General features: G+C 48.2%; 1 protein-coding gene across 5 annotated transcripts; it reads left to right on the top strand.

Annotated features, from left to right (window-relative positions):
- Positions 1-2,232: 2,232 nt before the first annotated feature.
- On the top strand, positions 2,233-27,126 carry Slc24a1 (solute carrier family 24 member 1). 5 transcript variants are annotated; one of them, XM_040740298.1, is made up of 10 exons: positions 2,233-4,035; positions 12,656-12,709; positions 13,976-14,084; positions 17,868-17,951; positions 18,828-18,919; positions 22,120-22,147; positions 22,454-23,034; positions 23,729-23,818; positions 24,617-24,783; positions 25,774-27,126. In XM_040740298.1, the coding sequence occupies exons 1-10, from the start codon at positions 2,233-2,235 to the stop codon at positions 26,021-26,023; spliced, it is 3,258 nt and encodes a 1,085-aa protein (XP_040596232.1). In that variant the 3' UTR covers positions 26,024-27,126. The 5 variants fall into 5 exon arrangements, with proteins under 5 accessions (XP_040596232.1, XP_040596231.1, XP_040596233.1 ...); XM_040740297.1 differs by having other exon boundaries at positions 22,120-22,446; positions 22,597-23,034; XM_040740299.1 differs by lacking the exon at positions 12,656-12,709.
- The last annotated feature ends 680 nt before the right edge of the window (positions 27,127-27,806 follow it).

Here is a 27,806-nt window from a genome sequence, read left to right as displayed (position 1 = left end):
TTTTGTGTCCCTGGTAAAAGGTCTACCCCCTCAGGCTTCTTCTGAGGCACTGGGACCCAGAACTTGTACAATGCCCCATAAGCTTCTTAGAGGAGGCTGGTATTAGGCAGGATTGGATATTCTTCCCCTGACATGCCCTTCATACTCGACCCTAGGGAGCTGGGGGTAAGAGAATGGGGTGTTTTTTGTGGTTCAGCTTCAGACCCACTCTCCGAGACCCTGGATTCTGACAAGTTTCCAGAACTTGGAAGACACAGATGTCGAGGTCTGAAGGTAAATGGTGTGCTTTTACCAGGGACACAGCCGGGGTGTCAGCTCAGCTCTCCTCCACATGCACAGGGTAAGGAGAGAGCCTCACAAGACTTTCTGTAGGAAGCACATGTGGGCTGGCTGCAAAGTAATGAGTTCAAGGCAATGGACAGGGTTCTGGAGGAAGACAGGGAAAGGTCAGGGTAAGCCAGGACAAGGGATGGTTCTGCTTTTATGTTGTAGGCTGGTATACTGGAACTTCCAGTAAGTGTGGTTTACAAACAGACTGGGAGATTCACTGCAGGCTCATGTCTGGGTCCCTTGGAGCTGTGTGAAGTGAATCACTTTTCCTCCAGGTGCCTCACCAGGGAGTCATAGTGGGCAGATCTTATATTACTCAGGCCACTTCTGATACATTACTATCCTTCTCAAGCCAGGCATTTCTAGTAATTTGTAACACAGTTGGACACAGGTTAGAGATTTAATGAGCTTTTGCTGGGTCTGGGTCTCAAGGCCTTTTATAAAAAAGGTTTCCCTTGGGTCTTTCCTCTTGCATCCTTGTGTAAGCTAACTTCAAGATCTCTTGATTCTGTCTAATGCTTCTCATAGACTTCGTGTGTTTGGTCTTTCAGAATTCCTGTAATCTAAATGTCATTATTATTTATATGGGCAATATTCTTACAATTAAATTAAATTTAAATGTGCTGGGATATAGTTCAGTTGGTAGAGTCCTTGCTTAACATACATGAAGCTCTGGGTTCCATACCCCCAAGTCACACAAAATCTACACGGTGGCACAGCCTATAATCTTAGCACTTGGGAGACGAAGGCAGGAGGAAAAGTTCAAGGTCGTCCTTGCCTACATATTGTGTTTAAAGCCAGTATGGGCTGCATGAAACCCTGTCTCAGAAAATTAAACCGGTGGTAGTGGTACACGTTTTTAATCCCAGCATTCGGGAGGTAGAAGAAGGTGGATCTCTGTGAGTTCAAGCCAGCCTGGCCTATAGACAGATCTTGGCAGCCAGAGCTACACAGAGAAATCCTGTTTTGAAAAACGAAACAAAACAAACAAAAATTATGTTTAAAATGTTACAGCATACACATGGTAAAACACTTTGGTTGAATATACAGTGAAAATTACGTCTCCCTTTGGCCAATTTTGCATGACCGACACATATCCATGTCACGGTTGAGGCACGGAGGTCAGCTTACCCAGGATGGCACTAGAGCTGAGAGTCCCGACCTTTGCCTCCGTTTCTCATTTTCCTTCCACCATCCCACACCATTCTGCAAGAAGCCCCATGACTTTTAAGCTTTGTCCTGTCTGGATGAGACAGCATAAGCATTTTAAACAAATCCCAGCCGCACAACAGCAAAAACTAACATACACGAGCATACAGAGCCGTACTAAACTAATATCCACAACGATGCCATTCACCGCTTTCTCTTGCTTTCTGTACTTTAAAGTCATGCCTCCCTAACTCCTTCTTATCTTAGAGAAGCTGAGATCTATGGCCTGGGCCCCAGTTATGGATGACTGAGCTCCCAGTAACTTAGGCTTGGACCCAAGGGGTGCAGGAGACTCTTTGCAGGGAACTGAAGAGATGGGATAATCCACAAAGCCCACCTGAACCCAGTCAGAAAATTGGACAGCTGGCGTGTACACAGAGTGGGAATACTCCCTCCTGAGAACAGGCATTGCACCCTGGAATGGAGGGCAGGGGTGGTTAGCTCTTACAGAACAAGATCTCCCACCACAAGGCTCTCTGTGTGATACTTTTCATTCCTGTGACACTTTTCTAAGTGGGAGTTCTAGATCCCAGAAGAAGACAAGTGATTTCTCTTCCTCTCTAGGTTTGTGGATACCCCTGGCTGGGTGCCCTGGAGAGATCTTTCCTGATTACCAATATGAATCCCAGAGCAACCTCTGCCTCTCCCTGGACAGAATGAAAGGCTAACTGCAACCAGACATAACTGGCCATCATGGGGAAACTGATCAGGATAGGGACACGGGAGAGGCGGTTATTCCGACGTCCAAAGAGGCTTCACTGGAGTCGCCTCCTTTTCCTCCTGGGAATGTTGATCATCGGTTCCACCTATCAGCACCTGCGGAGACCCCAGAACTCCCCTTCAATGTGGACAAAAGTCTCTTCCCAACAGCCTATTAAATTGGCTGGCAGGGACCTCCCCAGTGATGAGATGACAGTGGTGGGAAGTGACCCTCCAGAGGCTAGCTCTGAAGTGGACGGTGAGATACTGGCACCCCAAAACACAGTAATCAGGGATGAAGCAACACCTAGCATAACAATGGAGGATACCCCCAACCCACCCAGAACAACCAAGATCACTCCAACATCGCCAAAGAATGATTATAGCCCTATAGCTGCTGGCACAGAAAGAAAAAAGGAAAAACCCCCACCTACATCTAGCAGAGCATCAAACCACTTCATCTCAACATCGGGCAGAGAGAGAATAAAAAACTATACTCCAATACCCAGGGGAGAGAGGAGGAACTCCACCCCAGCTCACTCCAGGGAAAAGGGAAGGAAGTATACCCCATCCCCAGCAGGTGCACCATCTGCTACCACCCCCATAACAACAGAGAAAGACAGCAAAACTATGGCAACCTATAGGCTCTTGGAGACCAGACCTCCTGAGAGAATAGTGGAAGAAACCACTGCAGCTTCTTTCAGGAGAGTGGTTCCGAACACCCCGACTTTCTTAACACGTGAAGCAGAAACAAGTCTCTTGACTACTCCAAGTTTGGTGGAAGAGAACACCCTGGGCAGTCCTGGAAGAGAGGAACAAAACAGCTCTACCAGTCTCCAGGGAACAGTCCCACAGCACACTCCAGCCACCTCTGAGGAGCAAGTGACAGTAAGAGCCAGGATGGGTAGTAACCCAGCAACCGTCGGAGCTTCTACTGCTGCCTGGAGAATCAGCAATCTCTTGTCCAGAACCAGTGCACCAACCATTAGAATTGCCTCAGTCACCAACAGGGAGGGGGCAAAGAGACCATCCACAGCCCCTGTAACTTCCAAAGTCAAGGCAATCCTGACCACACAGGTCCACCGCTGTGTGGTTATGGAACCAGTCCCAGCTGTACCCATGACCCCATCCCCGAGCATAACAAACATTCTGTTCCCAGGGGCACCCAGTCCCAGTCCCTCAGCTTCACCACCTGGCTGGCCAAAGCTCCACGCCAAGGCAGAGTACCCTCCAGACCTGTTCAGTGTGGAGGACCGGCGGCAGGGCTGGGTGGCTCTGCACATCTTCGGCATGATGTATGTGTTTGTGGCCTTGGCCATTGTGTGTGATGAGTACTTTGTCCCAGCCCTGGGAGTCATCACAGACAAGCTGCAGATCTCTGAGGATGTGGCAGGAGCCACATTCATGGCTGCCGGAGGCTCAGCCCCTGAGCTCTTCACCTCTCTCATTGGCGTCTTTATCTCCCACAGCAATGTGGGTATTGGTACCATTGTGGGCTCTGCTGTGTTCAACATCCTTTTCGTCATTGGCACCTGTGCCCTTTTCTCCCGGGAGATCCTCAATCTTACCTGGTGGCCCTTGTTCCGCGATGTCTCCTTCTACATCCTTGACTTGTCCATGCTCATTGTCTTCTTCCTGGACAGCCTCATTGCCTGGTGGGAGAGCCTGCTGCTGCTGCTGGCCTATGCCCTCTATGTGTTCACCATGAAGTGGAACAAACAGATTGAGCTTTGGGTGAAAGAGCAGCTCAGCAGGAGGCCGGTAGCCAAGGTCATGGCCCTGGGGGATCTCAGCAAGGTAAGGCAGTCTGACTCCAGCTTTCCCAGGCCTCTTTAGTGTGGTAGGACAGGAGGAAGCTAAGGACCAAAGAGCAGAAAGAGCAAGACTTCAAGAGGCGGCTGCTCTGCTTCCTTGGCTGCTGTTCATTCATTCACAGCATGCCTAAACCCTGTAATTAGCAAGTGTGAGTGTGGCTCTTCCCCAGTGGTTATGATTGTGAGCCTGATTTCCAGAAAAGAAATTGAGCTAGAGCTTTTCTGCCCCTGTGAGGGACTTTACTGCTTAAACTCATTGCAAGATTCAGTGACTTGAAAGACAACATTATATTGGGGAGGTCATCTCTGAAAACAAATCCCAAATAGGGACACCTTTCTTTCTGATTCCTGGAGGGTGAGTTTGGGTACAGATTGGCTCATAGCCTGTCTCTCTGGTCTCAGGGAGGCTGTTGGTAGGAGCAGAATTTTGCGTGCAAAGAGCATAGGACTTAGCTACCTAATCCTGGGCAGTTTTGATGAGTGGGCAGGATGGCTAACAACCTCAGCAACAGGAGGCAAGAGATTAAACTGCTTCCTTTAGAATTTTTGAAATAGCATGGTGTCCTGGCTAGAGCATGGAATCCAGGGCTAGATCCCGAGTTCTAATCTGATGCCCCTTTTCAATTAATGGTGTGACCTGGACAGGTCTCTTAAAACTCTTTCCTAGTCTCCAGGAGAAATGACAGGCCAAGTTATCACCAAAGGTCCTGCCTAACTCCTATGTTTATGATGATGTCTGAGTCCAAATGCGTTCAATTCTGGTAAGACTCAGCACAGTGATTACTCATATGACCATTTACTGTTTGTTCACTCAGGACACAGACAGGGAAGAATGCTGCTCTGGGTCACTTGGCCCACTGGGGTCAGAACCGCAGAGATGCAGCTCCCTGACTCTCTAATCAGCACAGTTTCCTGCCAGGCTGCTGCTGTAAAGTCATGGGCGTAGAGAAATGGTGACTCCTTGCTGTGTAATTTAAGCTGAGGAAGCAGGAGCCTCCTAGGACAGAACTCATTCTGGAGCCTTGCTTCTCTGAGGAAATCCCTGGTGTGTAACAGGGCCCCGCCTACTCACTTCCTGGTTCTTTGTAGTAACTCTGCTCTCACTGAAACTGAACACATCCTGAAATTTCTACTGTACCAAGCAAGGCCATCGAAGCAAAGCTTGCTAAGCACGTGAGGCAAACCCCATGAATTTTAAAAGAGAATTTGTCCAACTTAAGAGGCTGCCCAAGGCCAACAGATGCAGTTCTTTGCCAACCAGTAAGCAGGGGTTGAGTCCAACTGTTTGCTTACTTTGTATTGAAGCTAATTCAGTATTGACAGTATTATTAAAGAAAAGTTGAATTACTAACTATACTTGAAGGTAAATCCAACAGTATTTAAATAGAATGCACACTCTGAACTTTCTTTGAATAATGCCCATCATGTAAGAATAAGTATAAATAAGCAACTCAAGAACTACAGTAGTTTAAATACACACACACACACACACACACACACACACACACACACACACACACACACACATATATATATATATATATATATATATATATGGATTTAGAGTTCCATTCTGGGGTGATCTACAGAGAGAGAGTGAGCTACTCTTCTTTGTGTCTGGATTTAACTGGCCAAGATCTATGATCGGATCAGAGGACTGTAAGCTGTACTATATTTTATTGACAGAATGATGGCAAGCCACTGCTTTGAATCCATAAAGCAGTTCTGTGCAGTTCTTTGGTCTAGCAAACCATGCTGGTTTTTGTTTGTTTGTTTGTTTTTTGAGACAGGGTTTATCTGTAGCTTTGGAGCCTCGCTCTGTAGACCAGGCTGGTCTCAAACTCACAGAGATCCGCCTGTCTCTGCCTCCTGAGTGCTGGGATCAAAGGCGTGCACCACCAATATCCGGCCATGCTGGTTTTCAATGTCTGTGGCTCAATGTCAAGTCTGTGCCTGCCTGCAAAGTGTTTTCCCTTACCTATGAATTTTTTTTGATAACAACCTTTCCCCCACTTCCTTCTCACTGGACTGTGGCTCTCCTGGATCAATGGGTCCCTTAGTTAAAGTTCTATGGAGATGTCAGGGGTCAGAAAAAGTGGGCTTCCTCAATCGACTATGGCTCTTCAATAGAGGAAGTCAGAGAATTGGGGCAGGCAGGCTGGGAGTCAAGGAGCAGAGCTGAGATGCAGGCCAGAACATCTTGGGAAGTAGAAGCCAGGCAAGGAGAGAATACAGTGGGAAAAAGGGGTCCTTTTCCTTCCTCTGAGTGACAGCAATAGCACCTTCATCACTGCCACTGAGCGGGGAAGCGATTGTGTCCCAATGTCTGAACCCAGTCTTAGTCTGGAAGTATTTGGCTCAGTCTCTTCAGGAGTGCCAACAGTTCAGGAACTCCAGTTTATTGGAAGGGAGGAGCCAGGGAGGGAATCTACACTTCCACACTTATGATGGTTCCATTCCATATACAAGCATCTCAACAATTTTTTTCTTTTTCTTTTCTTTTTTTTTTTTTTTGAGGCAAGGTTTCTCTGTGGCTTTGGAGGCTGTCCTGGAACTAGCACTTGTAGACGAGGCTGGTTTTGAACTCACAGAGATCCTCCTGCCTCTGCCTCTTGAGTGCTGGGATTAAAGGCGTGTGCCACCAACGCCCGGCGTTCTTTTTTGATTTTTTAAAACAGGGTTTCTCTGTGTAGCCCTAGTTGTCCTGGAGCTTGCTCTATAGTCCAAGCTGGCCTCAAATTTAGAGAGATCCACCTGCTTCTGCCTCCTGAGTGCTGGGATTAAAGGCATGTATCACCACTGCCTGGCAACAATTTCTTATTAAATGCTAAAAAACTAGACTGTAATTCATATCTTACATATGAGGAGACAGGGGCACAGAGTGGGCACTTAGCCTGTCCAAAGTCACACAGCTAGTTAGTGATACTTAGTGATGATAGTGATCAGTATATTTGGGTTTTAACTTAGGTGCCCTGTTACTATCCCCTGCACCGCGAGCAAGTCAAGGCAACTCTACAAACCATTTATTAGTTAGTACCTGGATGAAAAGCAGTGTGAGAAATAAAGTTAACTTTAAGGAAGAGAACCCTGTGCTGGAGCCGCAAATCATGTTGCTGCTCATGCAGGCCTTCCATTGCTGTGAATGGGGTAAGGCAACTTAGGCTTTGGCATGGAAAACCGCCTGCTTTGCAAGCCACACCCCCTCACAGTTCAATGCCCTTCCCGTAGCTGGAAAGTAAATAGCTACACAGCTGCACAGTAAATATAGTGGGAGTGGCCACATGGTTCTCCTCTCCAACAGGCCTTGAGCATTCCTCTAACAGGTGCAGTCAGGTTTCTGAGCCGGGCGATCTTTTCATTTTATGAATGTCGCATTCTGTCTGGAGTGTCTTAATTAAAAATGAAGGACTTTCTTGGGGGCCATGATTCTAACAAAAATGCATTTAAGACTATTTCCAGAAAAAATGCCCCCCCACACAGAGTTTTTAAATATCTACATCTATTTATTGCGTCTGTGACAGGCTCCCACATGCCACGGCACACGTGTGGAGGTCAGAGGAGTGGGTTCTCTATCAGGAGGGTCCTAGGAAATAACCCTCAGGTCACCAGGCTTCCGGTCACCTCCGCAGTCCATGTATAGTAGTTTAGAGTGTCTCTTTCGGCACTAGCTGAAAAATTTCAAAGCTAAAGCCACCTAAGACATTTTCAGATTTACATCGGCTGGTGTAAGGGGCTCTTTATGACCCCAGTGAGGCAACAGCAAATGCTTGCATGGCTATCAACAGCCTTGCTTCGCTCTCTTTGAAGCTTTATGCTGAGTGTTGAAGCTCTCTGTAAATTGTTTCTGGCCCCGGATGACAAATCCCTGTATAGTCACAGAGAGCCAACATTCATCAGAAAACTCACTGGCATCCAAGGATGATGGACTCTTCCTCATGTGGAGTGAGGAGCCGAGCCAGAAGGACCAGTTATGGACGGAAGAGCAGGCTTATGGAGTGCCAATGGCAAACAGGGGCATAAGGATATGAGTCCTTATGAAAAGCCCATCTCTACACTCTGCACCAAAGAATTCCTCAGGATGCGAGGTTCTGGGGAAAAGTTTGGCACTTCGTCCTGAATACACTGTGGCCTATTTTCTCCCTAACAGGAAGACTCCACACAGGCAAGGCAGGCATACCTGAGGCGGATGGACTTTCCATTTCTTGTCGGAGTTGATATTTAGCTTGAAGGGTATATCAGCGGCCTGTCTGGCCAGCTGCTTGCTGTAGAGACGGAAGGATCTGGACAAGAAACAGCCGTCTTGGCTCTCCCTGCTTCTGTGGGTCCCACCCATGTTAGGCTCCATAGAAGCCACCATGCTTCAAAAGAGTTCGCCTTGGCTGGGCTGAGGAATGGCCTTTAGTTGTTTAACTGGTCATTGGCTTCATTCTAATTGCCAGGAAAAGATGGTAGGAGTCTCTCTCTCTTCTCTTGCTATAGCTCACTCTGGCCTCCAACACTAATTCCAGCAGGTGACAAAACAAATGCATGAGAAACAATTATTAGTAGCACATCACAAACATCTGCATGAGCCCAATACTATTGCTTGTTGGTTCCACAAAAGTGTGTGTGCCTGCAGCTGAGGTGTTACAGGCATTCATACAACACAGTAACATTTTCTCCTGTGGAACTTGATGGCATTAAGTATCAAATCAATATCCATGGTGCTCTACAAAGAATAGCATGCATTCTACATGCCCTGTCACCTGAACTAATTGGAAAACAAACCCAACATGTAACTGTTTAGTGAGGGGGCATGGATATGTGGATGATGAACAGAGTGACAAGTTAGTAAGAGAATTGCAGAGTGAGGAGCACTGTGAGGGAGATGCCCGGTGACAGTGTGGTGGGGGCCCTTGCTGAGGGGAATAAGGGAGGTTTGTTGGAGAGAAGTCTAAAGAGAGAGCTGAAGAGTCGAACTGGACGAGGATCCCTGAGGAAGGAGGAACACTTGCAAAGGCCTCGGGCTGGAAGGACCTGACACAGCATTGTGGTTGGTGGGCAAGGCAGGAAGACGGCACAGGGCATCACGGGGCAGACTGGGGGCCTGGGAATTGGGTACTGAGTTTGGGTTTCATTTGAGGTACAATAAAGGATTAACAGAGTCCTGTTTTAGAGGTCACTCCTAAGTTACTGCGTAGACAACGAATTATAGGTGCACAGTAATGGAAATAGGAGTAACAGCGTGTCTGATTGGGAGTTGGCTGGAGCTGTGTGTGTGTGCTTACGCACGCATGTGTGTGCATACAGTTGTCTCAGCTTAGCCTCAGGAGATGCAATGTCGTGATCCCCACTGAACAAACCTAAATTTGTAACACTTGCTTTACAGCTCTTTTCTTTGACACAGCTGAATTTTCAGCATCATTACGTTTGCACTTTTGAACCATTACTAAATAAGGGTTATTTGAATAAAAACACTGTAAAATGAGGACAATCTGATAACTGAGATAATTACTAAATGCCTCACGGGTAGGTAGCACAAATGCACAGAACATGCAGATGATTCATGTCCCAGGCAGGATGGGCAGGGACAGCCTGAGAATGCATTAAGCAATTTAGAAGTTACAGTTTGTTTCTGGAACTTTCCACCAACTGGCTTTGGACCACCATTGAGTGCAGTATACTGACCCCGAGTCAAGTGAAGCGCATCACACATGCACGGCTGTCTGTGGCAGATGTCCTGGAGAAGTTACCGCCTGCACTTGGTGATGAGGAGTGAGGGTGGGAGAAGACAGGGTGGAGCTGAGCTCAGGCAGGAGTGGAGAATGAATGGCAGTGCCAGCCACAGCGACAGAGAAGTCTGGAGGAAACACTGGTTCAGGGAACTCAGGAGCTCTGCTCTGGAGTGGTGAGTCTGGGCGCTTCCTTTACTGCCCAGGAGGCGGTTGGATACATGAGTCTGAAGATGGAGCATTGGTGAGGAGTGAATTTGTGAGTCACTAGCCACTGTTTTGGAGCATCAGAGCTCTGAGAAGGAGAGAAAAAGCAGGCCCTGAAAGATCCTGTCTTACACTCATGGCCTGTCTTTGTGATAGAGTGACAAATGAAACATACTCCCAAGTCTCATGGAGAAACTAGAGTCGGTCCAGGCTTTGTGGTACCTGATACTCATCGAGGAGACTATACAACCACTTCTAGAAAATTAGGTGTGTGATGGGAGAGAGGTTCCATAGCCTAAGTTTCATCAGATGCACAAAAAGGGATTCAGTACTGCAGAGGGTCAAGAGAGGCCTGGGAAAATGGGTTGCAGGAGTCTGCCCTGAAGTGTCCCGTGCTGAGGCCAGAGGAACGGGTGCCGTCTGTGAGACTGCGGCGGTGCTGAGAAGAATGTGGCCGTGACCCCGGCAGTGTGAGCATTTGCGAGAAGTGTGAAAGAGGAAGTGTGAGATGTACATCACACACTTAGTCCTCAACAAAGAAGCCTGAGCTTCTCCTACTGGCTCGTACGTTAACTGTTAATTTCAATCTATGTTCTACCAGGTGACTCCTTACCTTCACTACTGCCCAGAGTCTGGCTGGTGACTCCACTGTTCTTCTACCCAGAATCATCTCTGTCTCTGGAAGTCCTGCCTAGCCCCTTCCTTACCTACCTATTGGCCATTCAACTCTTTATTAGAACAGTCACAGTGACACATCTTCACACAGTGTAAAGGAATATTTCACAACAGCTTGTTGAAATAGTACTTTTAGAGGACCACAGCTGTAGCTCAATGGTAGAGCACTTGTCTGACATATTTGATCTCCAACACAGAAACATTAACAAAGTTTGAATGTGGGGAAGCACTGGAAGAAGTCACAGGTTGGGTGTGGTGGCGCACGCCTTTTATCCTAGCACTTGGGAGGCAGAGGCAGGCAGATCTCTGTGAGTTCCTGGCCAGTCAGGGATGCATAATGAGACCCTGTTTCAAAAAACAAAACAAAGCCAGGTGGTGATTGGGCACACATTTCATTCCAGCACTAAGGAGGCAGAGGCAGGAGGATCTCTATGAGTTTGAAGCTAGCCAGGTCTACAGAAGAAGTTCCAGGACAGCTAAGGCTACACAGAGAAACCCTGTCTCAACAAACAAACAAAACAATCCCTTCCCCTCAAAAGTTGTTTGTAGCACTGCACTATAGGCGGTCAGGAGGCTAGTACAGAGGAAGCTCAAGTCTCCCAGAGGACAGTGTGACTTCTAGAACATAGAGAAGGGACACAATGTGATGTGCTTGGAAACTCACTGTGCTGAGTGCAGGTGTGTGTGTGTGTGTGTGTGTGTGTGTGTGTGTGTGTGTGTGTGTGTGTAGAATATACCTGAAGAGGACCCATGCTCTGCTTTGCCATGCATGTGTGTGATATGTCTCCATTCCTTTCTGAACACAGACTCTGTGCCCTAAATCTTTTCTCCCTATAACCACCAACACTCCCTTATAATAGCATGTGCTCAGTATAAGAGTGGGTGGCCTGTGGTCAGGTGGTATTTTGATATTTTCAGAGCAGAACAGAGAATGAAGATGTTCTGTTTCTGGGTGGTCCTTGTTGGCCAATGAGGGAAGCAGAGGGATGTACAGATGGTCACTAGGGCAACTGTTAATAACCTTGGTGTCTAAAGATAGTACCAGAGGCCACCTGGGATTATGTATGCACCCTCCTTACCTTTGTTGAGAGCCACAGGTCAGGACCAGAAACAACTACATCACAAGTTCACTGCATGGTAAAAACAAACAAACATAGAATCTAGTGTAAAGGAGGCTGAGGTAGGAGGATCACCACAAATTCAAGACCAGCCTGGATTGTACAGCGAGTTCTAGGCTAGTCTGGGTTAGATATTGCACCCATCTCTAAAAATAGGTAAATGATTGGGCTTGAGTTGAATAGACAGCTCATATATCATTCAAATGGCATTTCAAGGCTATGACTCTAATGGGCTCCGTGTTTTTTCATCTTGGGTGAGTGGGGTGGTCTCACTCCTCAGCAGGATGCTCCACTGCTTCCCTAAGGCATAAGCACTTATCTAACTCCAAAGCAAGATTTTGAAATCACAAGATGGCTATTGCTGTCCAATCTTCAAGGGGAGGGCAGTTTTAGCAGCAGGAGTGGGGGTGTGGTGCAGGTTTTCTGAGGAGGAACAAAGGATTCAGGCTAGCAGAGAGGCATAGGGAAGGTGTCTGTGTTATAGGGAAAGGGCATAACCAGGGCGGAGTGGAAGTAGATGAAGTAAAACTATCCTTTTACTTAATAAATATATTGCATCTGTACCATGTCTGTTCACACACAAAGAAATTGGGGAAAATGCTAGGACAGAAAAGAGTAGGCAGAGAGGACGGTGACATTTAAATGGAGATCTGAAGCATGAGTGAGGAACCAAAGCAGGACCAACAGGAGCCTGGGATGCCTTTTCAGGCAGGTGACACATTTGAGCCAAAGGGTGGCAGGCATGTTGAGACATTTGCTAAGGACAGATTAGCTCAGAGTGTTTCTGGGTTTTACCAGCAGCTTCCCCGAGAAAGGGGCAGGTAGGATCAAAGAAGCAGGGTCTCTCCATGATATCTGTGGTTCATCTCTCAATCTTTGCTCCTCTCTGCAGCCCAGTGAAGGTGCCATTGAGGAAAATGAGTCACAGGATAACAAGAAGCTCAAGGTGGGTATGTGAAGCTTACCCAGTGGAGACAACGCAGGGTCCCAGTTTGAGCAGGGATATACTGTGGAGCCTTGGCACGAGGGGGAGCACCTCAGGGTCTCAGCATATGTCTGCACATCAGGACCGCAGCACCCTAGTCAACCCAGGGAGGTCTTGGAGGCACTACAAAAGTGGAGTCAGACAGGAGCAGGCTGTGTGGTGAGGGCCTCTAACTCCACACGGTGCTAACTTGGGAACTATCTCTTTAACATCACATCTCACTGAGCCTCCTGTATAATCTCAGCTTCCATGTTTATAAGATGCAGTTTGGACTAGAGAAACTCAAGTCATACTTTCCAGTTTCAACCCTGATTGATAAAAGTTCAATTACCCGTGGCTTTAGCATACCCAGAACTAAGGAACTTGGGGAAAGCTCTTGAGCCAGCAGGGTCTAAGGCTTCTGAAATAGCCTACGGCACTGCGTGGAAGGAGTTATGGGGAACTTTGATAGAAGGCAGGGCAGGTGGGATTTTGGGGGCCTGAAACTTCCCCTATCCAAAGAAAACCTCCAAGGCCATTGTAATGGCCACAGCCACTAGGTGGCGGAAGAGTTCAGCTGGAACGGGATCGGGAGAGCCAAGAGGGTGTCTCTGGTGGCAATCTTATGGTATTTTCTTTGTGTCGCTTTGTCACATCTGTGCGCAGTATAGGTGCGTGTACTTCTGTACCTCTGAAGGTCTCTGAGCACCAGAGTGTAAAGTCAAACTGGGCTCACAATCAGTAGCCCTGGGCTGCCAGTTTGACTCGCTCACTGCTTGACCTTGGACATACCCCCCACCCCCATCCCCACTTTATGATTCCTTCTTTCCTGTCCATGGGGCTCCCAGCTTTGCTTATCCCTGGGCATAGTACAATTACAGAACACGATCAGGCACAATGTGCAGATTGTAAAGGACTTGCCTGGCGCAGCAGCCTGCCTGTGTGGATAAGGATGTGTTTCTAGAAAGGGTGCTTGCCAACCTTCCCATATCATGGTACCACTGATCCATATGACCTGTTCCCTGTGGAGGCTGTGGGACTCATGTATAGTGCAGAAGGAGCTGGTCCTGGAGGAACCAAAGGGAGGATGAGAGAGTTGGAAGTGAAGGAAGCAGGGGCGAGGGGCGAGGGGCATGCTCTCTCTGGTCTCTGTGGGAAGGAGGCAGGTTGGCCAGGAGGCCCTCCTGCAGCTCCTCTCCTGACCTGGGAAGGCCCCACTGAGGCCCGTGCGGCTCTCCCCTTGCTCAGCTCCCGTCTGTGCTGACCCGAGGGAGCAGCTCGGCCTCACTACACAACAGCATCATCCGCAGCACCATCTACCACCTCATGCTCCACAGCCTGGACCCCCTGGGGGAAGGTAAGCAAGGCCTCCTCAGATCTGCTGGTCTGCCCCATGCCTGCCTCCCCTCCTGCTACTGGAGACAATCGGGGACTTGCAAATGCTGGAGACAGTGGGCTGGGCTGGGAGGACAGGGTTATGAGAAGAGGGTGGGCAGTGAACGCTAGACAGTCTGGAAGACAAGTAAGACGTAAGAACTGGGCTTACCAAGAGACAGCGACGTGAGACATGGTGACTGGGTCCTCAAGTAGTATTCCACTGTTTCCCTGCCCTGCATCCGTCCCTGTCTGTAGAGTGAAGGGCCTTATCCACAGCCACGACACAAATGCTATGTGGCCTATTCGGATCTGTGTTGGGTCAGATCCAATGTTCCATAGATTGACTGGCCAGGGATTCTTCAGGGGACACCTCCTCCACAGCCCTGTGGCATTTCTCTTTACTTTGGATTCAGCTCTGGAGTCCTAGGAAGTTTGTCCCTCTTTCCAGCCAGGAGTCCAAAAGGACACCGCAGGAGAGGTCACAGCCACTTTTGGGGAGCAGAAAGCAGTGTTTAAGGTGCGGAAGTTGAACTTGACAAACAATGGCAGCAGCGGAGAGTCCCATTGTCCACCTTACCAAGTCCCACCTGTCTTCCTCTCGTTTCTCCAGAACACTACCCCACATGTCTCTTACACTCCACTGCTTGCCTCTCAGGAACTCTCCTGCTCCCTTTGGACCGCCCCCCCCCTTTTCTGGGTCTCTGGTGCAGAACTGAGCCCAAGCAGGAGGCCCACTAGAAAAACGTTAGTTTTGGGCAAAACCATGGCAAGCAGTTAGGCAAGAGAGTCTGAATATGGTACAAAATGATGAGCCTCAGGGAGACCCCTGACTGACCTTTCTGGTTAAGGGGCACCTTTTAGGATCTCAGACTTTCATAGGGCTCTGACCTATCCCTTCAGACACAATATGGGGTGCTATGTGTTTAAACGTATTACATACAGCACTGGGAAAAGCAGTGTCAAGGACAAGGCAACGAAGATCTTCCTTAGAAATTCTTCAAGGTGAGGGCTAGAGAGATGGCTCAGCGGTTAAGAGCACTGGCTGCTCTTCCAGAGGACCGAGGCTCAATTTCTAGCACCCACATGGCCACTCACAGCTGTCTGGAACTCCAGTTCCAGAGGATCTGATACCCTCACCCAGGCATCCATGAAGGCAAAACAGCAATACACACAAAATTAGAAAGGAAGAAAGAAAGAAAGAAAGGAAAGAAGGAAGGAAGGAAGGAGGAAAGAAAAGAAAAGAAAAGAAAGAGAAACTCTTCAAGATGAGCATTGGCAACAAAGCCACCCCGAATGAGCAGCACCTCTGAGGAGTGAGCAGCCTCAGGCAGCCTCAGGTCTGAAGTCTGGGACAGACCTGACCTGGCTTCCCAAGATTTCTAAGTCATGCCTAGCTATTCTCAGCAGAAGCACAGACTCTAGCCGAGCCCTGAAAACAAAGAACTTCTCCTGAATGGACTGTGAGCTCCCAAACCCGGCCACCTTTGTGAGCATCAGCTGCCAGCTGGCCTACTTGTCCTAACAGGATTATGTGGTGTTCAGGCCAGGCTGAGGTCACAGGAGATTGGCACTAAGGAGATGATCTAGCCATGCTGGGCGGGGAGAGGGCACTTGAGGGAACAATGACAGGGGAGACCCGGTATATGGACTGTGGGTGTGGTAAGCCAGGACCCCCCTTGAGACGAGTAACTGCAGATGTGTCCTGGGATGCAACGCTGCTCAGAGCTGGAGTCTGAGCATTTGCCAGCGCCTCCACCCGGGAGGGGCTAGGGCTTCCAGGCCTTTGTTCCCAAGCTCATTTCCCTGGCAGCTTCCAGATGGCCATCCAGATGTTTCCACCCAGATCCAGCTCTCTCCCAGATGTATCCTGTCCTCTGAACTCTCACCTCCCCAGAGTGGTGTTTTCCTTCTCCTGCTCCCATGATTCTCCTGTGCTCCCAGTCAGGTGTGTGTGTGTGTGTGTGTGTGTGTGTGTGTGTGTGTGTGTGTGTGTGAGCAGCAGTGACATGGGAAATGAGAGGCTGGGGCCAGTGATGAGGGTTATGAGTTTCTCCAGCCAGCAGTCAGCTGATGTGCCAGGGCCAGGATGGGAATCCCAGGATGCCCTTCTTTGATGGTGGTGACTGTCTGTTCATCTGGTTGTCACAGCTCATGATTAGTGCCTAGAGCCCCTGGGCATTTGGATTGAGGAGGCAGGGTTGTTCTGAAGTCCTGAAAACTCCAGAAAGATCAGCTGGGTGCCAGGATAACTTGAGGAACCAGAGGGGCTATAGCAGGGACTCTGCAAATGGCATTTACTGCCAAGGCGGCAGCAGCAGAACGATTCTGAGGGTATAGGGGACAGGTAGTAAGGAGGAAATGCCAGGACTGTTTTTCTATTTGCTGCCTATCCTGGATCCAGGCAGAGTCTTTAGTCCATCGAACATCACAGACTATACTGTCTTAGCATCGGTGCAGCCTGTCTGCACCGTCTCCCCGCTAGATGATCTCCAGGGTCTCTTCCAACGTAAGCCCTCTGGAACGCTGGGCATTTTCACCACAGAACTGTTTTCCTGGGTGGAGAGCTGCTGGCCACTACTGCTGTCAGATCACTATCATCATCACAGCCAAAAAGTAACACAGTGACATCTAGGGGCTGTTTTAAATACAGTCCTGCATAAGTGCATCTCTGGAAGGCTTTACAGATGAAGTGACTAAAGGACGGAGAGGCTAAGAAATCAGCCAGCCAGCGGGGCCATCGGCACAGTGCATCTGGTCAAGCTCACCCTGGCCCTCAGGCGCCAGCGTGTGCGCCTGATGGTGTTGGGGAAGCACTGCAGCAGTCTAGCACTCTCGTCTCCTGGATCCTCAAGCCGGTGTTCTGGGTGTATCACCGTGTTGCCATTTGCAGACGACACACAGGCTTCCCAAGCAACCCAATGCTCATGGAGAGAGCTAGCCTGCATTTACAACAGGAACCACGTGGCCTTTACTTCACATGCTGGTTTCCACCATTGTCCCGCCTGCCCTTCCCATCCCTCATGCCACACAGTCGACGGGGGCACTTAAGCTTCCGCTTCTCAGCCCATCCCCTTTTCTTCTCCATGTCAGTTATTCATGTGAAGTCCTTCGAACGGTCTCCTGGCACAGTTAATATAGGGGGCGAGGTGGTCTCCCTATTATTTTTCTCTCCTGGAAATTAGGGCAGCTATTCTGTTGCCAGCCACTCTAGCGGTCTCCAGTAAAATCTGTCCCAATAATACGTGACACCCACTTGGAATCTTGGTGTCTGGGATCAAGAGGGTAAAGACGAAGCTTGATCCCTTCCCCCTTCTGCAGGCAAGGGAAGACTCAGGGCAGCAGTCCACGCAGAATGTGTTGTCCTGGCTTCTAGGATGCCTGTGACAAATGAGCTGCAAGGAACCTTATAGATCATCTGTCCAAGAGTGGCAAAACGGCCTCTCTGCCATCATTTCTCCACTTCCAGACCATCATGGACACCACTGATCCCGGCAGGGACCCTCCTACCAAGCTTGGGTCAGATGCTCAAATGAGCTTGAGGTCATGAAGGAAATGCATCTTGCAGGCTGGTCCCCAATCCAGTCATATGTTTATCAGAGAGGAAATAGGAGGAGCAATTTGCCCTAGGCCATAGCCAGCTAGTGATGGTGGGTACCAGCGGTGGGCTTCGAGAGCTCAGATCCAGACACCACCTGCCGGGCAGTGCAGGGTCCTGACTGGACACTGAGGTCCCAGATAAGATGTCTTCCTTTCTCCTTCACAGCCCGCCCCTCCAAGGACAAGCAGGAGAGTTTGAATCAGGAGGCCAGAGCCCACCCCCAGACCAAAGCAGAGAGCAGTCCCGACGGTGAGAGGATGGCCAGACTGGCCACTGGTCAGGTTTCTCCTGCCCCACCTCCTGTCACAGCCAGTGTAGAGCTGACACAGAGGCACATGTCAGTCAGTGTCACTCAGGTGCTTCCTCCAGTGATGTTTTTCTGCTACCTGCTCCCAGTAGCTTCCTCCTTGCTCTCCCAGATGGGGCAGGCAAGGGAAGGACAGGGGAGCACTCATCTCTCACATATTATTTCCTAAACCGCATCCCAAGTGAGACTGGCTTCCTTCTTCCCATGACTTCTACACGACATTGCTGCTGTGAGTAATCTGAAATGAGAAGCCCTACTGCAGGAAGGTGACTTGGAGTCCAGTGACAGAAGCCTAGCGTCTGTTGGCAGCTATGATCAAGGAAGTAGGGCAGCAATTGCCTCATGGGCCCTGCACATCAGGTTTACCTGCCTTACTCAGAATCCCATAGAGGGAGTTAAGCAGCCATCATTCTTTCTATTCCATAGTCCGGGAAATCAAGGTTCAGAGAGATCAAGTGAACTGCCCAAAGCCACACAGCCAAGGTGTTGTTAGCCTGTAGCTAACCTGAGCATTTCATATTTTTTCAAGGCCCCTTCTATGCAGTTCTGATCCATGGCCTCAGAGCCGCTTGCCTTTGAACTCAGTGGGATCCTTTCCAAAGGATCAGCCTCCCTGCTCCCTGGTCACAATTCCAGGAAAATGCCCATAAACACAGGGGAGTGCTTCCCAGATGCCTTCGTATTCAGGGGACAGAGTAAGCACAGGCTCCAGTTCCCAAACAAGCCTTAGTCCCTCACGCCAAATGCCCTGTAGCCCCTCCCACCTGTCTGCAGCTGCTCTCAACCTGCTCTCACCTAACCCGTGTTTGTCCTTTAAGAGGAGGAGCCAGCCCAGCTCCCTGAGGTCACCGTCACTCCAGCCCCTGCTCCAGACGTCAAGGGAGATCAGGAGGAGGATCCAGGCTGCCAGGTAGGCGCCCAGCCTCTGCACAGCTGGAGGAGTTTCAGAGGTCAAGGAAGGGCTTTCTGGCCAAAATACTTCCTACTTGAAGGCCTGAAATCCCATTTAGATTTAACCCTGTGGGGTGAACCATGTCCCTTCTCAGAAATCATTTGAAAAATGCTCACACTTTCCAGACCCAGAAAGTTCATGGTAAATACTCCAGCATGAGAATATATGACCACATACTGTAAGACTATAAGGAATTGTTAGTATGTCAGACTGAGACCAGGCTGTCCCAGACCACCAGTGGCTCAAAGAGCAGTAAGAGGGCTGTTGGTAAGAGACCTTGGCATGACCCGAGGCCCTTCGTTGCTGTTGTGCCTGCCTCATCTGTAGCCTGCGTTGCCCTGGCAGCCTCTTCTTCCCTTATTCTCAGACCAAATGGAATTTGTCTCCACACTTTTCTACCATGGACCTTGCTCATAGAGTTCCCTCTACACACACACACACACACACACACACACACACACACACACACACACACACACACACACAGAGTCACTCTCCCTCCATCCCCAGACCCTTGTCAATGAGGCTTCTGTGATGCACCAGAATCCAAATGCCCATGGAACTCTGTACCTGACATGGGGCGCCCACAGCTGTCTCCTTGTTTTCTGAACTTCCTCTAGTTCCCCAACCAGACGGTGAGGTTCCTGAGGGCAGGACCCAAGTCTGAGCCATCTCTGCCTCCACCTCAGAGGGAAACATCCTGTCTGGTATATGCTGTGCTGATATAGGTTGAATGACTGGCAGTAAATGGATATTTAGGTGCATGTGCCAGCCCTGCTTTTCCTAGTCAGCACCCAGAAGTACACTTTTCCCTCCTCCACAGTCCAGCAATTTTGGAACTCAGTCTCTAAGGTGTATGAGCACCAAGCAGGCCCACTATAGCCAGCTCATGTGAAAAGAAACAAAAGGATGTAGAGGTGTCTGAGCCCCAGCCCAGGAAATGAATCTGAGTCTCAGAAGGAGCTGGGTAGAGGCCCAAGAAGGCCTCCATTTGCTGCCTTTCCTCCCATGTGCAAATTCTATGACTGGCTTCAACCCTAAAACACCAGTCCAGCCCTCCAGTCCACAGGGACCAACCAGTCACCAGTTTCTACTCTTAGAATCTGTTAAACTTAAGTCACATGTCAGGGATCTAGTGCATAGCCAGGCAACTGTGGCCCTGGGAAAGTTGGGGTGCCTTCATTGCAACACAGGAGGGAACTGCTGTTCATCTGGGCTATCAGTCCTTCCTTCCTTCCTGCCTGCCTGCATTCCTTCCTCTCCCTCCCTCCCTCCTTCCCTTCCTTCCTATCTATTTTCTTCTGGGTGGCCCTGGCAGTCCTGGAACTTGCTGTGTAGACCAGGCTGTCCTAGAACTCAAAGACCCACTTGCCTCTGCCTCCTAAATGCTGGAATTAAAGGCGTGTGCCACCACTGCCTGGCTGAGGCATGCATTTCTAGTAAGATTCCCAAGGTAACAATTTTGGGAGCCAGGGAAAGAGGTATAGCTGGGTGGTCTTACCCTAATGACTCGATGAATTGCTCTATCCAGGAAGCCTGCTCCTGATGGTGTCAGAGGAGGGAGGTAGGGAAGATTTTAGACAGATCTTTTCACTCTTCATTCCTAATTCAAAGCCCTCATCCCCAGGTAGTAACACTTTGCTTCTTCATCTGCGCCTCAACTCTGGTTGCATATTAGGATAAAATGGAAAATGTTAAAAAGTTGTTCCTTGTCTACCCATTGAGTCAGCATCCCCAGGTCAGGTCCTCCAGCATTCTGGCTGAAGAAGTTTCCAGGCAAGCCAGGCATGGTGGAGCATGCATTTAATCCCAGCACTCAAGAGGCAGAGGCAAGCAGATCTCTGTGAGTTAAAGGCCACCCTGGTCTTCATAGTGAGTTCCATGCCAGCCAGGACTGCACAGGGAGACCCTGTCTCAAAAAACTGAGGAAAAGGTTGTTTCTAGGAGATCTGTTTTCAGCAGAGTTGAAAATCACTGGAGGTCCTTTGGGGTTGTTACTACATTTGCTCCAAGTGCCATGTTTACTCCTTAAGCACAAGGGTCCTTGCTCAAGGGGATAGACTACTATGTTACCTATTAGTTTCAGATCTATCTGGGGACTATCAGAATCAGTGACTTTTAGTGTGAGGTACGTCAAAGCTCTGCAGATGAACACACCCGAATAATGAACATGGGAACTATGAACATGAACTTTCATCTCAGAGGCTCTCAGTCAGCTGATACATGTAGAGTTAGGAAATTTGCACTTCTAATAAGTCCCCAAGATAACAATTCAGCCCTGGAATATTAGTGGTCAAGAGGCCAACAATTGAACTATAGCTGTTCAAATCCCAATATCATCACACACAAACTGTGATGGGCAAATCTACCCCTCTACTCTTGTCTCGTTACTAGTAGTCAGATGGGTACAATTCTATATATTGATGGGTTCATGAATTATAGCAACTGCTATTATTATGAAGTCATTTACTATTGTGCCTGACATGTGAGAATGTGCAATACATAGGTATATTATTATCATCTATACATTCGATATAAGAGTTGGAGAGTTTAGGAGACTTAGCAAGGTGTTGTGTCTGACAAAGCATATCAGGTCACGTTAGACAATGTGGAAGGGAGCCTGGTACATAAGACAAGGGAGGGGATCGGCTTGTTGCAGTATGTATAGGTTCTGTGTTCAGTTTTGGATGCCCCACTCATGGTATGGCTAACAGATCAAGTTCATCCAACTGTGGCACTCTCTATGTCATAGCATGCCGGATGCTGGAGAAGCCAGAAGCCTTCAACTCATGAAGGGGCTGGCCTGTGGGAGAGTACTTAGACTTGTTCCACATGTCTCCAAAGAATAAAACTGTATGTGGTGGTGGGGCTTTGATGCAAATATTAACTTCAAGCCAGCCAATGCTGTTAAAGGTGGTGGATGCTGCTGTAGGTGGTGAGTGCTCCAGCCTTGGAAATGATCAAATAAAAGCTGGATGGCTACTGACTGGGTAGGAATGTTGTGATGGGAAGTTCGCCACATCTTTGCACCAGTTTTCTCCTCTGAATATTTAACTGTTCAGATGTTCTGACAACAACAAAACAAAACTAGGGAGCAACTGGGATGCAAATCAGGCAGGGCTGTTACCATACATTAATCTGTTGTCTTTGGATTGCAGGAAGAAGTGGGTGAGGCTGACCGAACAGGTGAAACTCAACCAGGCGAAAGGGAAACTGAGGCAGAAGGAAACGAAGATGAAGAAGGGGAAACTGAGGCAGAAGGAAAAGAAGCTGAACAAGAAGAGGAAACTGAGGCAGAAGGAAAAGAAGATGAGCAAGAAGGGGAAACTGAGGCAGGAGGAAAAGAAGATGAACATGAAGGGGAAACTGAAGCAGAAGGAAAAGGAGATGAGCAAGAAGGGGAAACTGAGGAAGAAGGAAACAAAAATGAAGAAGGGGAAACTGAGGCAGAAGGAAAAGGAGATGAGCAAGAAGGGGAAACTGAGGCAGAAGGAAAAGGAGATGAGCAAGAAGGGGAAACTGAGGCAGAAGGAAACAAAGATGAGCAAGAAGGGGGAACTGAAGCAGAAGGAAACAAAGATGAGCAAGAAGGGGAAACTGAGGCAGAAGGAAAAGAAGATGAAGGGGAAACTGAGGCAGAAGGGAAAGGAGATGAGCAAGAAGGGGAAACTGAGGCAGAAGGGAAAGGAGATGAGCAAGAAGGGGAAACTGAGGCAGAAGGGAAAGAAGATGAACTCAAAAGGCAAGGTGAAATCCAGGCTGACGACACAGAGGTAAAAGATGGTGACGATGAAACAGAAGCCAACGCTGAAAATCAATGTGAGACCACCCAAGGTGAGAAAGGTGCAGATGATGAAGGGGGAAGTGATGGAGGGGACAGTGGAGAAGAGGAAGATGAGGAGGAGGAAGAGGAGGAGGAAGAGGAGGAAGAAGAGGAGGAAGAAGAGGAGGAGGAAAACGAGGAGCCTCTGTCCTTGGAATGGCCTGAGAGCAGGCAGAAGCAGGCCCTTTACCTCTTTCTCCTGCCCATCGTGTTCCCACTGTGGCTGACGGTCCCTGATGTGCGGAGGCAGGTGAGAGTACCTCGCTGTGTCTCAGAACGCCCTTCCTGAGAGAGGCTTAGGTACCGGGAAGCAGGCTGGGAAACCTAGCTAAGTAGACTTCACCCATGAGGACATGGGGAGGGGCTGTAGCTCTGCGAGGACCCAGCGCCATACCTATGAGTCAGGAGTTGGAGGCCTCTGGTGTGTCTTACGTCTGCCACCATGAGCGGTATGAACCAGTCCCTCTTTGATGACAATCTCAGCATTCTGGTCTTAGTTTAGCAATCACGGCTTGGTACCATCCACAGTTCACAGAGATAGTCTGAAAACCCAGAGTGGTAATCGCTATTTCTCCACAATCATTCTCTCTCTGTAGGGAAAAGTTTAATGTATTCCACCTGAAGTCCAGAGAGGAGCGGGACAGGGAAGAGGTGCAAAGACCAAATTCAAGTACTTAGCTGGGTCTGATTCTAGAGCAAGTCCATAGCTCTCTCCAGCCTAGTTCTGTTGAATGCCTGCTAGACAGTCTAGGCTCCCCATATCTCCTTACCTATTGGTTCCAGGGACTCCCTGGGGAAAGGGCCACAGCTTCATGCAGCCGTCTCCTAATCTCCCTCACTATGCATTCACTAGACATCATCATATTTTGGAGTTCCCTCCGAGAGGGGGGCCAAAGACCAGTAGCCTCTGCAACTCATTTCTCGTCCCTTTCCATCTCCAACAGGAGTCCAGGAAGTTTTTCGTCATTACCTTCCTGGGATCCATCATCTGGATAGCCATGTTCTCGTACCTCATGGTATGGTGGGCTCACCAGGTGAGTGGACAGTCGCTCAGTCTTCCATCAGCAGGTCCTAGTGTTTGCCATTAGAATGCATTTCCAGTGTCCAGGCCTATCAAGTTCCAGTATACCTGTGGTTTCCATGCTGTTTGCAAAGGCCTTCAAAGTGAACATTTATTCCATTGACTGTTTTCCAAGTGTGACTTTCCTATCTTAACAGCTGAATCATGGTGTAGGAGGCCCTTCACATCTAGATTCCAGTGGACCAGGCTAGCCTGACCCCCCACTCCCAACCTAGTGAAATCCCTTCCCTCACTGAGTTGACTTAGTTGGGTCTGCTTGCTAGCATTATGCCACTTGCTGCCTGAGCACCATGAGATTTTGTGTTCTGTCCAGAACAGCACTTGCCACAGAGCTGTGATTGCAAGCTTTCGTCTAAGCTAAACACATGGGCTGTAGTGCCCAAACTTCCATCTACATCCTGGCCTAGCTCCCAGTGCACTGTGTACATCACATGTCCAGAGATGAAATGTTGACAGAGTGGACTATTGGAGGGGCAGTTCTCTAGGAATGCAGAGTTGTTGCATTTGCAATGATGGTTAAGGACAGATCTGGTGTCATTAGACTTTTAGTACCCTCAATGAAGAGCTCCCTAGAGCCTGGAGCAGGAGCCTGGCTCTTTCTCATTGGCCCCAATCCCATTCCTCTCTTGCAGAGGGCATGTGCAGGGTCTTAGTGCTTTTCTTGTCAAGTAGTGTATCACTGGTGCTGCGAACTCTCAGATTTTCCATCTGGTGTTGCCATGGTTCCTCATCACTGTTGCTGTTTTACTAGGTCGGTGAAACCATTGGGATTTCGGAAGAGATTATGGGTTTGACAATCCTAGCAGCAGGCACTTCAATTCCTGACCTCATCACCAGTGTGATCGTTGCCCGGAAAGGCCTGGGAGACATGGCTGTGTCAAGCTCAGTGGGCAGCAACATATTTGATATCACAGTGGGGTGAGTGATAATATTAGTTTCTAAGGCATAATTCAGAATAACTGGAAACTGCATTGGTTCAGTTTGCTGGTTTTCTTCTTCACTTATTATAGATGCAAAAAAGGGCATTTGTATGGTTTGTCCTTATGAGGCAATGAAATATCCTCCCTTCATTCACCATAGCTTGAAATGTAATTGACTGGAACATACAGATGAATTGAGAAGTGAGGTCCATTCATTCCATTTCCCAATACAGTAAACACTGCTCTTCAAGGAGGTAAAGCAGCAAGGGTCTGGAAGGAGCCATTTCAATCCTTCTTCTTCATATGTGGGCTCCTGCTAGCTCAAAGGCTTTAAATAGTCTTTTGTATAAACAACAACTACCCATCCTCCTGTTTAACAGCTCCCTCCCTGGTCCTGGTCTCCCCATGGCCATCAGAGCACCCAGGCTGCTTTCATTTCCCTGGTCATGTCTTGGATTTGGTCATTTTGCTTGGAATTTGTGTATGTGGATGTTAGGTGGTATAGGCATCAGAAAGATCTGGTCACTAAAGAAAATTTATCCTGAGGTAGTTCTTAATCATTAAGAACTGAGAAATTAGTCATGCATTAACTAGGGGTATTCCTATATGCACCACTAAGCTTGTGGGTGTGGGTGTGAGTGTGAGTCAGACCCAGGACATTTTTTCCATTGTTTTTTGAGATGGGATCATACTGGCACAGGCTAGACTCAAACTGAGGATCCTTCTGCCTCAGTGCCTGGCGCTGTGCTAACATGGCCAGCTCAGAGTATATGTTTTAAATCATCCTCTCAGCAATAAGCCTTGAACCCTTTGCCAAGTAATTTTGTTTCCCTAACCTGCATTTCCTCATCAGTAAACTAAGGTCAATAATTTTCTGCTTTACTTCACCTTATATGTGTGAAAAGTAAGAACTCTGCAACATTAAAACACTAATCAAGCACCTGGCGCATTCCAAACAGCCAATGTTCACACTCTCTGTCTTTTGCAGCTTACCTGTCCCTTGGCTCCTCTTCTCTCTCATCAACACACTGCAGCCTGTTCCAGTCAGCAGCAATGGCCTGTTCTGTGCAATTGTCTTGCTGTTTCTCATGCTCCTGTTTGTGATCTTCTCAATCGCATCGTGTAAATGGAGAATGAACAAGATCCTGGGCTTCACGATGTTCCTTCTTTACTTTGTATTCTTGGTAATCAGTGTGATGTTAGAAGATCGAATCATAGCCTGTCCTGTATCTGTCTGATTCGGTCACTGATGCTCAAGATGGACACAGACCAGAAGACCATGCCAGAAGCTACTGTTCCCTCTTGCCACACCAGTCAAAGAATGGACATGATCAGGAATGTGAACTGGACAGCCTAGACTCTCTGAAGTGACTGTCATTGTGATTGAGGCTTCTCTTTGCAAACACCTGCATTTTCTGGTGGGTTAAGAACATTACTTTGGAAGGGAGGCTTCCTACCACTCAGGCCTGTTCCTCTCACAAAATCAGCAGGAGGACCTGTGCAGCCAAAGGGCTTTCCGCATGAGACCTTGGTTAAGGCTGGGACAGCAGAAATAAGACAAGCATCCTTGCTCACAATTCCCTGGTTACTCCTGAAGAGCCTCTGGACTAGGGGTGTAGGTGTTGAAAGCTTGCTCTCCTGGCCACAGCCCCAAACACATTCTGCCACGTGCTATTCCTCTTGGTGCAAATGTGAAGTCACATCAGGTCTGCAGTCGTTATAAGTTCAGCTAATAAGTTTAAGGAGCTAAGGCTATGAAGGGGCAGGAATAAATTTATCACTGTTCCCCATAGTCCTGTAAGACGCAAGCCACTGTTTTCTATGTTAAAAGGAAACTTTTACTGTTGCATTTCTAAAAATGAAGTTAAAACAGGAAATAGCCTAAGAAAACATACATAAACATGTATAATTTGCTTCGATCTGAAGGCAGAAATTTGAGAAAGAAATCTACTCTTAGGGCTATTTACTGGAAAATCCATGTTTGGTTTTTGTCTCCATCAGTGGTCACTTCAAAGGATTAGACATTCTGACACAGCTTCCCTGCTGTCCCCCAAGCATTTTCTTGTCCAGGAGTGACAAGTGTCACTAGAGTCAAAGGGATGTATTTGCAGAGAGTACAAGCTGGCTTATAGAGATCTAGGGCTCAGTGCTATGCTTGTATGCCAACCTAGACAAGGCTACAGAGCAAGACTAGTCCTGTGTATACTTTCTCAGTGGATCTTGAGACAATTTACCAAGGAGAAATTTAAAAAATGCTTAGCACAATGATGACATAGGGAGAAAGAAAGGAGAAGCGCTTGCTATGCAGACTAGGCTGGCCTTGAACTCACAGAGATCTATCTTTGCCCCTGCCTCCTGAGTGCTGGGATTAAAAGCATGGCCACTACATCTGGCTGAATATCTATTTTTTTTTTTTGGTTTTTTGAGACAGGGTTTCTCTGTGGCTTTGGAGGCTGTCCTGGAACTCGCTCTGTAGACCAGGCTGGCCTCGAATTCACAGAGATCCACCTGCCTCTGCCTCTGCCTCCTGAGTGATGGGATTAAAGGCGTGCACCACCAACGCCCGGCTCTGAGTATCTATTTTTAAGGTCACAAAAGACACTAAAATAGTTAAGGTTAAATATTTCATATGCTTGCATATTAAATACCATTGGTTGTTGCTTTTATTAGCATCAGGCTGAGGAGAATGTTAGAAATAAAATTTTCTTATTGGTTTCAGAGAACAAGGAGCGTAAGCATCTGCAGATCATGATGGCAGACTCAGTTTAACTCATAAACACTGGGACGATATGATGGTAACATACAGAAAGACAGCAGGGCAGATATGAAGTGGGAACAATTGGTTATTCTGAAGTTGGAGGGTGAAGGCATTTAAGAATTCATCTTTTAAGATGGGCTGTACTTCTTCAAGATTCCCATTTTTTTTGGAAATAACATATTAAATTTCAGTGAAAACTGTGGGTCCACTTTCATTTTATTTTACAAACATGGATGGACTAACCCATCTTTAGGTCAACAGGT

This window comes from Mesocricetus auratus, unplaced genomic scaffold (genome assembly GCF_017639785.1).
Source record: "Mesocricetus auratus isolate SY011 unplaced genomic scaffold, BCM_Maur_2.0 Super-Scaffold_100691, whole genome shotgun sequence".
Taxonomy (NCBI): domain Eukaryota; kingdom Metazoa; phylum Chordata; class Mammalia; order Rodentia; family Cricetidae; genus Mesocricetus; species Mesocricetus auratus.
Note: the sequence above shows the minus strand (reverse complement) of the source record. Positions and strands in the feature narration are given on the sequence as shown.

What these genes read in the sequence shown, in the direction of transcription:
- Slc24a1 (XM_040740296.1), top strand. Translation starts at nt 2,233, where the DNA reads ATGGGGAAACTGATCAGGATAGGGACACGGGAGAGGCGGTTATTCCGA. An exon ending in AGGAGGATCCAGGCTGCCAG is followed by an intron (nt 18,920 to 22,119) that starts GTAGGCGCCCAG and finishes TTTGGATTGCAG; the next exon opens with GAAGAAGTGGGTGAGGCTGA. An exon ending in TGGTATGGTGGGCTCACCAG is followed by an intron (nt 23,819 to 24,616) that starts GTGAGTGGACAG and finishes CTGTTTTACTAG; the next exon opens with GTCGGTGAAACCATTGGGAT.